The following is a 16229-nucleotide window of genomic DNA, read 5'->3' as shown; positions in this document are numbered from 1 at the left end:
GGAAGAGTGAACTTGCAATAATTGGGGGGGGGGGGGGGGTGGATTTTTCTTCCCTCCTTGCTGTTGTCGTTTTCCGCCATCCAGAAAAAAAAACCCCACTCGGTTGCGGCTCAGCTCGCTTGGAAATATTTCACTTGAATTGATTAAAGCCTTCATGCTTTGATTAATTAGGAGGAGTAGCAGGAAGGCAGGAAAGGAGGTTGAGAAGACGTCGGAGGAGGCAGGATGCGGAGGATGGATCGATGGACGCTGCTCCTCTTCTTCGCCGTCGGGCTTCACGGCTCAATAGCAGGTAGGAGGAAGGCTTGCTTGTCCGTCCAAATGTACACTTTTTTATTGGATATTCTTTGAAATGATGTTTCTAAAAAGTTGACACGAGGGACGACAGCACATTGGCCAAGAAAAATGTCGTAGTAACTCGACGTGCACGAGTGACCCGACCTTTGCCTTTTTCCAGCTCACTCAATTATTCGTCTTGAGTTGTGTGCAAAAACTGGAAGTTGCAAGCACGAGATGGTGGCAGCGAATTTCCCAACATAAGCAGCAGTTTGGCAAGATAGTGAGCAATTCTTCAAAACGGAAGACAAGTGCCTGCGCGAAGATATTTATCACCATTGAAGTTTACGACCAAACTAAGCATACTGCCTCGTGAACTTTACCTTGAGGTCCACTAGCTTCGCGCTAACACGTAATGGAAATACAATGGAGGGGCTAATGAAACTAGCATCAATATTCAAGTAGTTTGAACAAGAGCACAAATGGTAGCAACACATTACAACATAAGCAGTATATTTCCATTTTTAATATATATATATATATATATATTTATTTATTTATTTATTTATTTATTAATTTTTTCCCTATTTCTAAAACAATAGTATATCTTTCAAAAAAGTTCTTGAGAAAAAAAAAAAAAGTTGTATTTTCAAGTTAATGTCAAATGTTTGGCTTTCAAATGAGGTTTTGAAGACAAACTTTGAAATCAGGGTTTCACTTTCATAAATTGAGTGGATGGAAGTTGACATGCTGTGTCATCATCACCTCCACCCAGAGGCCCTCAGGGAGGTGACGGACACCTTGTTAAACTATCCCTCCCCGCCATCTTGTGTGCAAACAAGGCTCATTGTTGTGCTCTAAGTACATGTGCAAATGTCATTTTCTTTTTTTTCATGACATTCAGTGAGCAAAAATGACCCACTTGTTGCTAGGCAGATTTTAGTGATCCATGCCCCAATGCTACTTGTTGCTAGGCAGAAATCTCAGTGCTTAAAAAAAACAAAAAGGCCCAATGGCTAGTTTTCTCATTGGCCATGATGAATATGCCACTAAAATGTATAGGATTCAAATGGTCACTGCCCCCTCAGCTCATTGGGGAGGTTGGGGGTGCAACTGATATACGATTGAACCCAATGTAAGAATTTGACCTGTGGCTCTTGTTGCTAGGTAGAGTTCATTGGGCTTGAAAACTGCCCAACGAGCCGATGACAAAAAGAACGACTTGTTGTGGAAATGTCGGAGCTGAATTGTCTTATTATTATCAATATGATTCCTTTTATTATTTTTTGGGTGCTGTACAGTCGCTGCACATTTATTAGACACGTCAACTATGTGTTTGGACTTGTTCTTCCATACCTGCTCTTTCTTTGCGCCTCGCTGCATATTTCAACCTGCGCTGCAGCTTCAAATTCTACTGCCGTGACAATCGGTGGTACTTTAACTTGCAACTTTTCGTGAGTGCTGCTCATTTCTTATGCTGACCCCCCCCCCGTTACCGTACCTAAATTACATTTAAAGCCACGGGTGGCCTTCTTTTTCGGCTCATCGGTGGAGTGTTTCGTGGCTTGCGTAGACTCAAAAAGAAATTCAATTTTAGCTTCACTTGGTAAATTCTTCAGCTGTAAAGAAGCAAAGTATGAGCCTGAGGGACTTTTAAAATCAACATTAGGTGCACTCCACATCCACACAATCATTCCGCCTTTACTTTCTGAGAACCTATTTAACATGTTTGTCGTTGACCTAATTTAGATACATTGTTTTACCGTGATTTTAGTAATTAAATGTCTTTTTTAATCCATTGTCACGACCCTAGACCTTTTCACATGTTACTAAATAAATGCTGCATATCATCATTGGCCAATAAAAAGCGTATCCAAATTTCGCGAGGTACCCTGTCGTCAACTACCTTTGTTTCAATAAAAAAAAAAAACATGGGTGCTTGTTGCTAGGCAGAGTTCATAAGCCTCAATCCTAACTGCCCCAATGCGCCAATGAATAAATATATCTAATTGTTGCCAGGCAGAATGTACTGTATAGTACTCAAACATAACTGGCTCACAAGCCAATTTTCCCCCCCCCCTCTATGTCACTTGTTGCTAGGCAAAGTTGACAGGGATCAAACCTAACCCAGCCACGGGCCAATGAGAAGATTTGTCAAGTGTTGATATGTAAAGTGTATATAGAACTTCTATCACAAGCACCACATGGACCAATGAAAAATCGATTTAATTGTTGCTTGGTGAACTACGTAGGTCTTAACATAATTGGCACAACAGGCTAATGAGCATTTGTCCGGTTGTTGCCGGGTGGAAATCATATAGGGCTCAAGCGACGGCAGGTGCAGGGTGCGAACTTTATAGCAACCCCTTACACCTGGATGACCTCCTTGTGAAATCTAGAATTTCACCTGTCAATCATTCCTGGAAGGATTAACATGCTTTCGTACACGACGTTATGTGTTGTAAATAATGCGAACAGTCAAAGTTTGGCCTGGGGGTCTTATTAGCGTGCTAACCTGGAGCCGCGAGCGTGACCTCTCGTAGGTATTTTCACTATTGTGCCTTCACACAAGTGCAAAATAAGTTAGCCAATCTTCATATTAACATCCTCATTCACATCATGGAAAAAAAATATGTTGCTTTAAAAAAAAAAAAAAATCATAACGCGAAAGTATTGCACATCTGATGTGAAAAAATTGTCTTTTTTTTCTCCCCTTTTTTACATGATTAATTTATTTTGGTACATGAACAAAAGTTTATCAAAACATAGTCCTTAATAAATGAACGTTTTCTCATCTGGAGTATTACAGCCTTGGAAGGACGTACATCGAGTCAAATTTTTTTTATCATGGCTGCCGCCATCTAGCGGACTGAAGTGAAATCATTGCTCGCAAGACAAGGCAAAAAAAATTATACGAATAATAATAATCAGGCCGAGCAATGGAAAATGTGTCATTTGAGTCACTGGTAAGCGGAGGTATAAGAAACATTTGGGAACGTCCTGGACAGTGCGACGGTTTAGGAATGCGCTCGTCGCTCTTTCTTCTCGACGTGATGCGTCCAACAGCAAAAGTTAGAGCATGCGTGAGACCCGCTGACTCGCAACATGATGACTTTGAAGGGCCTTTGACACCCCAGCCAGAATCTCGATCAACCGGGATTACGTACACACCGATGATGCTAGTGCTAATGATCCGTCCACTTTACCGTCTGTGTGCGTGCGTGCGTGTGCGTGCGTGCGTGTGCGTGTGTGTTGCCAGACAGCAGGAGAGCTTTTTCATTGTGTTTGATCCAAGAGGAAATGGAACACATGCTCCGTCCATCCTATTCTTTTACTTATACCTCTTCTCATTTCTTCTTATTTTGGGATGTTTCCACCATAATTGTTTTTCTACATGAAAACAATAAATACATTTAGCTATTTTGCTTCTTTTTTTATTATCCAAAGCAATGAGAACAATTGAAGAAAACCTAGATAAAAAAAAAAGTTTTTTTTTCTTTAAATGCCTCAAATTGTTTTTGTAATTGTTTCTTTTTTAAGTGACCTATTTGGGTTGAAATTTTGCACGTTTGGTTTTAACCCAGTGGCGTCAACCTCATTTTTTTGTCTCAGACCATCAGAGTCATCGTATTGGTTTCCTTCGGAGGGCCGAATATAATATATGATTGCTTCATATAAAAAATGGATCAGAAGTCACCAGTTTTTTAACTGAATAGCCAAGAGAAATTATTTGGGGTTTTGTTTTTTCACCCAAAGCGACAAGGAAAAGTCACTGTTGTTTTACATAAACACATTTTATAAGGTAAAAGAAAAAAAGAAACTTGAATTTGAACATTTGAAGGGAAAAAAAATAGTACAAAAAGATGAGCCCAAAATTATTTATATTTTTCTGATTATATAAAAGTATCAAATCCAAGGTTATTTGTGATCTTATACTGATAAAAACTACTTTTGTTTTTTAATTTGATATTTTTTGTTGTTTTCCCACCGTAAAGTTACACTGTATCAAATTTTTCCGTCAAACAACCCCTCGAAACCCCCCCTCGAAGAAAAATCATTGTGAAAGGTTTGGTGTTGTTTTAATTGCTTTTGTGTACGCTTCAGACTTGCCAACCAAACCGGACGTGTCGTGACAGTTTACATGACAGTTTAGTGTCATGAAGCGGGCGGGGCAGCTCGCTTCACTTAACATTGTTATTACATTCTTTGCCTGATGACTCCCTAATCACAACCCCAACCCCAAATTACAAGAAGCACACCTACTGACCCCCCCCCCACTCAAATACTGACAGGCATCTGCTTTCCAGTTCTTCTTGCCTGTTCAATTATTCAATGTGATTGAAGGTGTACAAAAGTATTGGGACACGTGCTGGAAGCCAAAGGAAGTCGAGCGCTCCAGAAGGTGAGGACCGATTGACAGATTTGGTAACTTTATGCCTTTCTCAACTGGTCCTCAGGCCATGCAGCTGCAACTCCCGTGCGTGCGTGTGCGTGCGTGCGTGTGCGCGCGTGTGTGTTGCCACCCGAAATGTTAGCTCAGCAAGGCTCGCTGCAGCAGTTTTAGCGAAATATGGCCCAGTGTGCGTTATTCTTCAGTCAGCAGATGCCCTCTTTTCCCGTGTGTCTCAAGATGGTGATTTCCTTGCGTGCTGCAATTGGTCGGTACAGTGGATGTCAGTTGTTTAACGCATGGCAAGTCATTGGTCAGTTAAGTCGCACGCTCTACATTGGTTGCTCCTTATTTGCACGCAACACTCATGACAGGTCGGTTACGTCACTCACTCTGCGTTGGTCAAGCTACTTGTCATTCATTCGCTCTTTCAAACCCAAAAAGTGTAAAAATACAATTATTTTTTTAAAATGTGTCCTTCACTCCCAAAAACATATTTATATGTTTGTTATGTTTTGTTTTATGCAAGAGCATGCAGAAGTCTTTGGTGCAGATTCTGACATGAAGAGATGGCTTAAAGCACTGGTAGTTATTTAATAAAACGGCCAGCAGGTGGCAGCAGAGTATAAGAGATCAGCCAGGGTTTGTGAATAATGATGAAACTTAAGCTATATTCTAATGCTAGTTGCTGCAAAATGGAAACTGATACAAATATACTTTTTTTTCCTGATGAAAGAAGCGACTCTAATCTTTCTTTTGGTAAATTCCATGTTTTTATAACAATAGAACACAATATTCTGTGAAAATCAGTCAAAATCCAGTAAAACAACTGGGAGCAAAGGGGGTCGCTTCAGTGAAAATGGCAGGGAGTGAATGAGTTAGGTGCAACATTGATAACTGACTAGTTACTTCAGACACACTCCTCATTGGTCCATCTACTCTCATTACACGCAGCAGTGGGGCGTGGTCTGTTGCGACCTTCACTCTGCGGTGGTTAGGCTCCATGTGAAATTGTGAATTACGACCTACTACTTTTTAGTCATCCCTTGCGATTCGTCGATGACATCATGATGTCATTGGTCATTGGTCAGTCTAATTTGTCAAAACAGCGGTCAGTCTTTACAAGCCACATCAACTACATTTGAAGTACTTCATGCAGCAAAAGGGATCCCTCGCTCTGGATTGGTCATTCATTTTTATTTTATTTATTTATTTTTTCTTTCTTTAAGAGCTCAGTATTGTTCATTCGGAAATGTCATCATCATTGCTCTTTTATTATTATTATTATTATTTTTTATTTATTTATATATATATTTTTTTTATTTTTATTTTTTTTTTTTGTGTGTGTGTGTGTGGGTGAGTATGTGTATGTGCGTGCGTGCGTGCGTGTATTTGTTAGCTCACCAGAAAACCTATTAGAAAAAATCTCATACCGTTCACCTAAACCGAACATTCATTCATTTAGACGCAGCACTGATGACTGGACGTTTTTTTTTGTAAGCATCCAAAATTGCAGCGAGCCTCTCTCTTCGTGCCGCTAGAACATGCCATGCAAAAAAAAAAAAAAAGAGCAATGATGATGACATTTCCGAATGAACAATACTGAGCTCTTAAAAAAAGAAGAAAAAAAAAAAAAAAGAACATGCCATGTGTACTGTACACACAGTCCATACAAACGCTTTGCCTGCCGTTTGTTTGAAGAGCAAACTGTCCGCGTCTCGTCTTGTCCCGCGTGTTCTGAGCGTTTGTCGTCACGTTTGACTGAAAGACAACAACAAAAAAAATCAGAAGCTAACTTTACACAAGTTGGTCATGCAAACGTTGGCGGCAGAAAAATAAAAAGAGCGTTATAGCGCAACACAGGGAAGATCCTGTAAGAACAGAACGTAGCGTATGGATTAGCGCAATAGCTTGACATAATCGATGGCGCTCTTAAAGTGGGACCACGGACGGCAAGGAATGAGGGCAGCGTAACAAAATGGAGTCACATCGCCACCGTTAACCCGAATACGTTTGCAGAAGTAAAAAAACAAAAAAAAAACAAGGTAATCGGTTGCCTCACTTTTTTTTGTGTTGAGTTGATAAACTCAAAAGTTAAAGTTTTCCAGTGTCACATGTGGGAAAAACAGTTATGGTTGCTATTTTCATATTCTAACAACATAAGTTTTATTTTTAGTATGTTATTTGTAAATATTACACATTTTTGAAACAATAGAAACAAGATTTTATAACTCAATATTATTAAGTTGCAGCGAATTAATGTTTTTAAGTTATCAATACCAAAAACGAGTAGAGTTCAATTTAATCCAAATCCATACAAATTACTCATCAAAGCATACAAAGTTACACCAACTTTGTAAAAATGTGAGCGTTGTGTAGTTAATCTGTTTGATTATTTTGAATGTTCGGGTTTACAGTGTTGTACTGAAACTAAATCAATTGTATCATCAGTCAATCGACTTTGACTCGACTTTCATCACATTATAATATTTGACGACAAAATCATTTTAGTCATTCAACCCTAGTTTCTATCCCAAAACCCAAACATGGCCTTTTTTTTTTTTTTTTAAGATAAAAGCTAAATATTACATAACCTTTCATTTCATTTTTGAGCTACTTTGCCCTCGTCTCGTTTTAGGTGACAAACCATACAACAGGCATTTTTACGCAGCTTTCTTAGCCAGTAAAGCAGCAACAAAAGCAAATAATTTAGTCGTCACCACATGAAGGTAAAAATTACAAACACATGGACAGTTGGACACACATAAACACAATACATCTGGCAGACTTTAACAAGACGTGTACGTGCGTGCGTATGAAAGCTTTACGTAATGCTTACAAATCCACGTGACGATGATCCACGCCAGTCGAGACGTGTTCTCCACTTATTAGCTTCTCTCTCTCGACCTCCTTTTCATGGCTTTCCTTACGTGTGCATGGAATGTTGCTTATTTTTATTTTGCCCAACAAATTTGCTCGTATAGCTTCTGTTATGGAAAATATAATTTGGAGCATTCCAGGAACCAAACAAAGATGTTTTTATAAATAACTTCTAAATTGTTGTTTCTTAACTCATTTGCTCCCAAAAACATATAAATACGTTCTATTTTAAATATTACCATGGTTTTAAAAACATGTTTATACTTTTTTTTTTCTAGACCATACAAAAGGCTTTGATGCAGCCTCTGAACTGAAAAGTTAGTTATTACAAAAACAGCCAGCGGGTGGCAGCAGAGTATAAGAGAAAAAAAGCAAAACGGTATTTTCCACACTGTTTTAAACAGATTTGTGAACAATGATGAAACTTAGCTATATTCAAACGCTAATTGCTACAAAACGGAAACTTTTTTTTTTTATAGCAATAGAGCACAATATTCTGTGGGCCTTGCAAAATCAGTCAAAATCCAGTAAAACAGCCGGGAGTGAAGGGAGTTGCTTCAGTGAAAATAGCTGGGAGTGAACGAGTTAAACATCAAAGACAATTTGGGGTCGTCAACGTAGCTAACATGCGTGTTTTTGGAAGCATTAAAGAGACTTTAAAGTTCAGCAACAATGTACCTAATGTATGTTTTTTCTTAGCATCAAAGACGATCGAGAGTATTCAATGAACATAAGAACTATGCTTCTTAACGTCAAAGAATTTGATCTTCAACAACAAACACACCTGTTTTTGTAAACATTGAAGACTAAAAGGCAATCAAAGAACCCCAAATAAGTGTGTTTTTAATCAAAGTCAAAGACACTTTAGAGTCTTAAAAGACCTCATTTCTAATCGTCAAAGACAATTGAGAATATTCAATGAACTTACCATACATGCTTCCGTAAACGTCAAAGAATTGATACGTCAACGGACTAACACACCTGTTTTGTAATCATCAAAGACACTTTAGAGTCTTAAAAGACCTAATGTACTAACTAGTTTTTGTAAACATCAGAGACAAATGACAGCGTTTGTTAAAAACGTTTTTTTTTTTTTTCCAACATCAAAGGCAGTTTAGTCTTCCGCAAACATCAAAGACAAATTACTCTTGAAGGTGCCCAACGTTTTCATAATAATCAAAGACAATTGAGTCTTGAATTAAGTGAACGTACAGGTTTTTGTTAACATGAGAGAGAATTTAGAGCATTCTGTAAACGCTTCTACTTTATTCGTCAAACATCCAAGACAATTTAGTCTACTAGGATCTTAATGCACATGATTTTTGTAAACATCAAAGACACTTTACATTTCTCATCTACCTACTGTACATTTATTTGTAAACATTAGAGACAATTTAGAGTCTTTAACGAAGCTGATGTTGGAGTTGCCTGTCTTGTCTTTGGCAGGCAGTCCAATCGACGTCCTGAAGGTTCTGGAGCTCTCCGAGGACATGGAGGGCGTATCCCTGGAGGCCGGGCTGTGCACCAGCCGGACGGGCCGAGAAGAGCCGGACCTCGCCTTCAAGATCAACAAGAAGATCCAACTGAGCGCTCCCACAAAGCAGCTTTTCCCTGGTAAAATAAATAAAGTCCTGCCGGCGGGGTACGACCTGAAACGATTTGGACAAATGAGCTCAAGTTTTCATGTGCTCCCCGTCTCAGATTCTCCGTTTCCAGAAGACTTCTCACTGATGACCACAGTTCGAGCTGTGAAGGGCTCGCAGGTCTTTCTGCTGTCCCTGTACGACCCTCAGGTTTGTGTCACATCAGTCCGTTCGTGCAGTGCATCATTTGTTTTCACATGTTCGTACTTTACAGCCTCATAACAAAATGAGACGAATTACGGCACCCCATAATCACAACATTCTTCTTTTTTTTTTTACTTTACAAATGTATTCAAAATTTTTGAAAAATTATGAAATCAGATGGGGAAACTCATTTGCGCCCAAAAACGTATAAAACATTCTATTTTAAATATTGCCATGGTCCCAAAAACATATTGATATGTTTTTTTATGGGGGGGGGGGGGGGTTATGCTAGAGCATACAGAAGGCTTTGATGCTGCTTCTGAACTAAAGAGGTGGCTTAAAGCAATGGTAGTTATTACAAAAACGGCCAGCAGGTGGCAGCAGAGTATAAGAGATCAACCAGGGCCATGTTGCAACAAGCTCTTTTCCCCATTGATTTATACAGATTTGTGAATAATGATAAAACTTTGCTCTATTGTAATGCTAATTGCTGTTAAATGGAAACAGATCAACTATTTAAGAGACTCTCATTTTTCTTTTGGTAGGTTCCATGTTTTTATCATCGCAATAGAACACAATATTGTGTGGGCCAAGCAAAATCAGTCAAAGTCCAGTAAAAAGTCGCACACCCGTCTATATAAGTTCCCACAGTTGATGTCAGAGCACAAAGCAAGCATTAAGTCAAAGAAGTTGTCTGAAGACCTCTGAAGACAGGATTGTCAAGAGGCAAAAAGTCGGGGGGAAGGGTTCAGCAAGATTTCTGAAAATGGCTGCCCACCAACGCTCTCTGTTCACCAAGCGGGCAAACTGCCTGAGGCATCACATTCAAAAAGATTTGAAAAAAAAAGAAGAAAAAAAAATATATATATATATATATTTAAAAAAAAAAAAAAAAAAAAAAAAAACAATGATGATGACATTTCCGAATGAACAATACTGAGCTCTTAATAAAAAAATAAAAAATAAAAAAAAAGATTTGAGCTTGTCGTTGCTGCCAAATGGGCATCAATCATCATGTCGTCATTATGGGGAGCAATAGATTGACTTTTGGAATAAGGATGTTGTTGTTGTCGTCACAGGGTACGCAACAATTGGGTTTAGAGATCGGACGTTCTCCCGTCTTTTTGTACGAGGACCACGAGGGTCAGCCCACCCCGGAACTTTACCCCACTTTTAGGAGGATCAACCTGGCGGACGGCAAGTGGGTAGTAACACACCAGAGTGCAAATTACAATTGCCGGAGTTCAACTAGCAGCACAATGTATGTGTTTTCCTTCAACATCAAACACAACTCGTCAAAGACCGTTTGGTGTCTTCCACAGTGAGCTAACTTACGAGTTTTCATAAAGGACTCTTGAATGAAATTTTTCTACAACACCAAAGTCAATCTGGAGAGTTCCACTGTGTTCATAAACATCAAAGTCAGTTTGGACTCTTCAACTGTTTTCATTTTTTTTTTTTTTTTACTATTTTGTAAACAAAAGAGAATCATCTTCAGAGAACCTAATCGACATGTTTTTGTAAACTTCGAAGACATTCAACCTACCGAAGGCGTGCATTTTGTAAACATCCAAGACAATTTAGGAGCTTGACGATATGGTTGACAATTTGCCGCTAGGTGGCACCGAGTGGCCTACAGCGTGAAGGGCCGGCAGGTCGCTCTTTACTTGGACTGCGCCAAGCTGGAAACCTTGGAGCTTTTGCGGGGACCCCACGCACACGTCAGCACCGACGGCGTCACCGTGTTCGGGACGCGACTGCTGGACCAAGACGTCTTTGAGGTTGGCTTTGTATTTTATTTCAAAAACATAAAAAAAACGATGTTTTAATATTTAATTTCAATCTACCGAAGAGGATTAGGGCCAGTGAAAAGAGAAATCACAGAATTCTGACTTTAAAATCAAAATTCTGAGAATAAAGTGAGAATCCTACCAAACTTTTTTTCTCTCTCTTCACTGGCCCTAATCTTCTTCCGCATGAATCCCTCGTAAAAAAACAAAAAAACGTCTTCTTTGTTTACTGGACAGGGTGACATCCAGCAGCTGCTGCTGGTGGACGACCCCGGGGCGGCCGAAACCTACTGCAGGGACTTCATACCCGACTGCGATGCCGCATTACCCTACGATAGCATCATCATGGACATCGCAGCAGACGAGGTGAGCCCCCCCGCCCCCCCCCCCCCCCACCCCCCGAATGATGTCAATCCAAAGCAGCCCGCCGGCTTTCCTTCCCTCACAAATATTGCAAGTATTTATGGCCCACAAGATATTTGCTTTGAGGTCCTAAAGGAAATATTACGAGCAGCATTACAATAACTTTGGCACACACCTTCGCCCGCATAAACCCGAAATAAAAAGTGCAAATCAAGTCTGTTTGGAGCTATTATGGGCGCAAGATTGAAGAGGTCTATATTTAATCATGTAGTGTGGTGCACAAAACTGTAATCGTAGTCTGGTATAAAACCACATTTTAATTTTTGCATTTTTCAAATGGGATTTTTTAAATAAATAATGACATATGAGTATTTATTTCCTCCATCAAATGTCATTATTTTTTTTTTACTACATTTTAATCACTGATTAAAATAAATTTTCCTTCAGGTATTAAAATTGGTATAGTAAAAAATGCTAATAATAATAAAATAAAATGAAAAATATTGTACTATTTTGGTATACAGTATTTGATTGTAACTTTTAAAAGGGTCATAACCTTTTTTGCTGAGTGGCCGGGAGAAAAAAAAAAGAAGGATTGAAGATGACAGTGCTTTCATTAATTTTTAAAATGGTCTATGTAAATGTCAAAAAGGAAAAAGGGAATAAGCCCAATGAAATAATAAAATCTTATGATATATTCATGATGATTATTTTATCAAGCAGGAAAATCCCCATTCACTTTCATTTTATTTTTCCTGGTGGTATGAAAACAACCAACGTTTATTTTTCGACTTGTATATGTCAGATTGTTTTAGTTCCAAAGACTACAAATGCTTTTTTTTTCCCGCCTAACACTGCGTGATTTACGATCTGGCTGTGGGCTCAAAAGCGCTGCAGGGTGTCTTTTTGGGGGGGAGAATTTATTGCAGTCACTCCAGATCCTGATGATGAAAGAGGCGGGTCCAAATTGAAAGGAAAACAGTGAAGAAGGTTCAGCGTTTGTTTTTTTCACTTGTTTAAACCACATTGGAGACATTTTTTTTTATGCAGTTCTCTTCCAGATGTGATCCAAATAATCTTGAGTCTGTCTAATCGTCGTATTATTTTTTGGGGGTTTTGGTTTTAATTTATTTGAGTCAAAGTCAACAGTTGTTGTGACAAGATTTCACAAAAAGGACGGCCAGTCTCAGGAAAGTTTTGTTTTCTTTTGCGTGTGAAAAAAGACAAAAAAATCTCCCCAATTCTTCTTCCTCGTCGTGATACACATAAAAGCAGAGATGTCAAATCCAGGTCCAAGGGTAAAAACCCTGCCACAGTTTGGCTTTAGCCCCTCGTGCTAGCGAGCTAGTTCCGTAGCAGGCGCTAGCTTGAGAGCTAGCTAGCTAGCACGAGGGGCTAAAGCCAAACTGTGGCAGGGTTTTTTACTTTCTGGACCTCAATTTGCCACCTCTGCATAAAAGCAGCAAGAAAAACAAAAGAACAAAAGTTGATGTCAAACAAGTTCACCGCACCGCTCATCATGGATATTGAAGATGATCAGAGTTGGCAAATCCAGGTCCAGAAAGTAAAAACCCTGCCAATTTGGCCTTAGACCCAGGTGCTAGCTAGCTAGTTCTTTAGCTAGCTCCCCGGTTGCTTGTTTACCTGCTACGGAGCTAGCTAGCTAGCACGAGGGGCTAAAGCCAAACTGTGGCAGGGTTTTTTACTTTCTGGACCTGGATTTGCCACCTCTGAAGATGATCCACTGCGTGTTCTTCAGGTGGACGCAACGCCCAAGAAGCCCGTGGTGGAGGAGTTCGACGAGTATGACGACTTCAGCGACATCTACCAGGACGTGTCCGTCTCCACGGTGACGGCCGGACCCAACCTGACAGAGTATGAAGTAAGGGTGGCGTCCGTTCCTATTTCCCGCTTTTTTGCCCCCCCCCCCCACCCCCCCCCCGCCTCTCACCTGTCATTCGTTGGACAGATTTTCGAATACGAGGACTACGACAACTCCACGGACGACTACCAGGTGAACGAGTACGAGTACGAAGATGAGGAAGTGGATGAGCGATACAGGCCGGCCGAGAGGGAAGGAGGATACGGCCTGGACACGCAGGTAGCAATTAAATCGACTGAATAATCGATAGATGAATCGATTCTAAGAATATTCAATAGTGACAGAACTACTGTATTGTGTTATTTTTTTGGCATCAATGGCAATGTGGCAGGCTGTTAAGGTCATGAAGGATGTTCAGGGGCAACATTTTGATGCTGTTGTTGTCTTCCAGTTTGTTCCAGAGAAAGGAGAGAAAGGAGAGCCGGCACTTTTGGGAGTGGTAAGAAAAACTCATTTTCAAAGACTGGCTGTGTTTGGAATCGTTCTGGACTCGCCAATTACGATATAGGAGACCGAGACAATTCAATAAAATGTCCACAGTAATGATTGAGGGGTAGGAAACGAGTGAATCGTCCGTTTGAATTGTTGAATGCAATTGATTAATTTATTGCAAAGGATTGGGATAAAGCCTCGCTACGAATGGTGAAAATCTGCAATTAGCCACAAAAAAAAACGTTTTATTCTACTGTAATTGCCTACAGATGCCACAAGATGGTGGCAAAGGACTAAGAGTAATGAAATTCGTTTTATGGATAACTTGCTTTGAAATAACAAGTCAAGGACAAGGTGTTCAATTTATTTTTAAATTATTGTTTTTTTTTATTGTCTGGCAAAAATTCTACATCTCATCATTATTAACTCATTTGCTCCCAAAAACGTATTAATATGTTCTATTTTAAATGTTACCATGGTTTTAAAATGTATTTATACTTTTTTTTTATGCTATAGCATACAGAAGGCTTTTATGCAGCCTCTGAACTGAAGAGAACACTTAAAGCAATGGTACTTATTACAAAAACAGCCAGCAGGTGGCAGCAGAGTATAAGAGATCAATCAGGGCTATGTTGCAAAAATCTATTTTCCCCAGTGTTTTAAACAGATTTGTGAATAATGATGAAACTTAGCTATGTTCTAATGCTAATTGCTGCAAAACAGAAACAGATACAAATATACTTGTTTTTTTCCTGATGAAAGAAGAGAATCTTTCTTTGGTAGGTTCCATGTTTTTATAGCAATGTGGGCTTGCAAAATCAGTCAAAATCCAGTAAAACAGATGGGAGCAAAGGGGGTTGCCTCAGTGAAAATGGCTGCCAGTGAATTAGTTAAAGGGGAGCCAAACTTTTTTTTTTTGAAGAAGAAAAATAATGCATTGTATGTGCCACCATTTAAAAGACAGTATTCTGATTGTTATTGCATTCCTGGAAAATAATTAAACAGAATAAGTCATCATTCTCAAGCCACCATTACCCAGGACACAGGACACAGGACAGTTGCAGTGCAGGTTCAAACAATTGTGGAACTTAACGCTATTATGGACAATAGCGTTAAGTTCCCCTCTTAAAGTGATGACAAGTCATTTTGTTACAGATTTTTGTAAGAAATGTCAAATAGACGCAAATGATTTGCTTTAGTGGGCCATGTAAAGTGATGTGGTGGGCCAGATCTGGCCCCCGGGCCTTGAGTTTGGTACTGAGAACCTGTACTCACTACACATCAGCACTACAAAATGGCCGACTCACTATATCAAGCACTTTCTTGTGGAGAGTGATTGTGAACACAGCCTAAAATCGATTCTTCTAACTTTTTTTTTTGGGTGTTTTTGTGATTTCAGGGCACACAATTTGTAGGTTCGTACGGGCCTCCGGGACCTCAGGTTGGTGCCTTGCAGGATACAAAACACACACCAAAGTGAACTAAATGAAATAAAATGATCCACGCGAATGGCCTTATGTGTGTGTTCATTTGTGTGTGTTTGTGCGTGTGCGCAGGGTCCAGCGGGCCCTTCCGGGATCACGGGCCTGGTGGGACCTCGAGGAGACCCTGGAGAACTGGTCAGGGTTTTCCTCTGTTTGTTGTCAAGCATGCCCCAAACTGGTCTAATCTATGCGGGCTTCTTAGGGACCCCCAGGACTGCCGGGCCTCAACGGAGTGGACGGGATACCGGGACCGCCGGGAAACGTCATGGTGTTACCGGTAACGTACAGACAAAAAACAAAAAACAAAGAAAATGATTCCTTTTCCACAACTAAACTAATGTGAATCAATGTCGTTTGTGGACAAGCTATGCGGCTGTCCACATAGTTTTCGTACGCAGTTTTGAGTCTGGTTGTGTGCATAGTCAATGTTTTTTTTGTTGGTGTTATCTTTTCCAAAAAGCCAAAGTATGCAGATAAATGCTTGTTCGGGGTAAGGCTATGCGTCCATCCGCATGGTTGCAAAATAAGGGGCTCTTGTCTGTTTTTGTGAGCAGTAGTGGTGCAAGGGATCACAAAAGTCACGGTTCCGATCGGATTACGGATTTGAGTCACGGATCGGATCTTTTTTTCGGATCAGCCAAAATTAAAAATTAAAAAGATAAATAGTGCTTTGTCTTTATTTTGTAAAGCGCTTTTTCAATTAAGTAAAAAAAAAAAAACTATTCAAAATGTCCAATATAGCCAAGGATTTAGGAACACAATTTTTAAGTACAATATGACGCAGAAACATTCTTCTTTTTACGTAGTTCATGTGTAAAATAACAAGGTATTAATGGCTTAAAGTTGTGTTCCTAAAATCGAAACGGATATGTTTGACATTTGAATGTTGTTTTTAATGAGCAAAAAGTGTTTTATAAAATAAATGAGGAAGTTCTATTTAGTTTT

General features: G+C 39.6%; 1 protein-coding gene across 3 annotated transcripts in view; it reads left to right on the top strand.

The window, feature by feature from the left end:
• Positions 1-16229, top strand: part of LOC147169165 (uncharacterized) — a 48638-nt gene that overhangs the window by 10129 nt on the left and 22280 nt on the right. For 2 of the 3 annotated variants that reach the window (XM_086082023.1, XM_086082025.1), the window contains exons 4-15: positions 172-292; positions 8993-9160; positions 9248-9339; positions 10413-10534; positions 10952-11114; positions 11361-11489; positions 13246-13368; positions 13456-13587; positions 13760-13807; positions 15200-15241; positions 15357-15419; positions 15487-15561. In XM_086082023.1, coding sequence (XP_085938149.1) covers positions 226-292; positions 8993-9160; positions 9248-9339; positions 10413-10534; positions 10952-11114; positions 11361-11489; positions 13246-13368; positions 13456-13587; positions 13760-13807; positions 15200-15241; positions 15357-15419; positions 15487-15561 — 1224 coding nt within the window. In that variant the 5' untranslated portion in view covers positions 172-225. Of the gene's footprint in view, positions 1-70; positions 293-8992; positions 9161-9247; positions 9340-10412; positions 10535-10951; positions 11115-11360; positions 11490-13245; positions 13369-13455; positions 13588-13759; positions 13808-15199; positions 15242-15356; positions 15420-15486; positions 15562-16229 lie in introns of those variants that run through there. The other variant, XM_086082024.1, reaches the window with a different exon arrangement.

Source organism: Leptonotus elevatus, chromosome 8 (assembly GCF_054856555.1).
Source record: "Leptonotus elevatus isolate MCC_2025b chromosome 8, RoL_Lele_1.0, whole genome shotgun sequence".
In the NCBI taxonomy this organism is placed as follows: Eukaryota; Metazoa; Chordata; class Actinopteri; order Syngnathiformes; family Syngnathidae; genus Leptonotus; species Leptonotus elevatus.
This window is presented reverse-complemented; position numbering and strand designations above follow the sequence as displayed.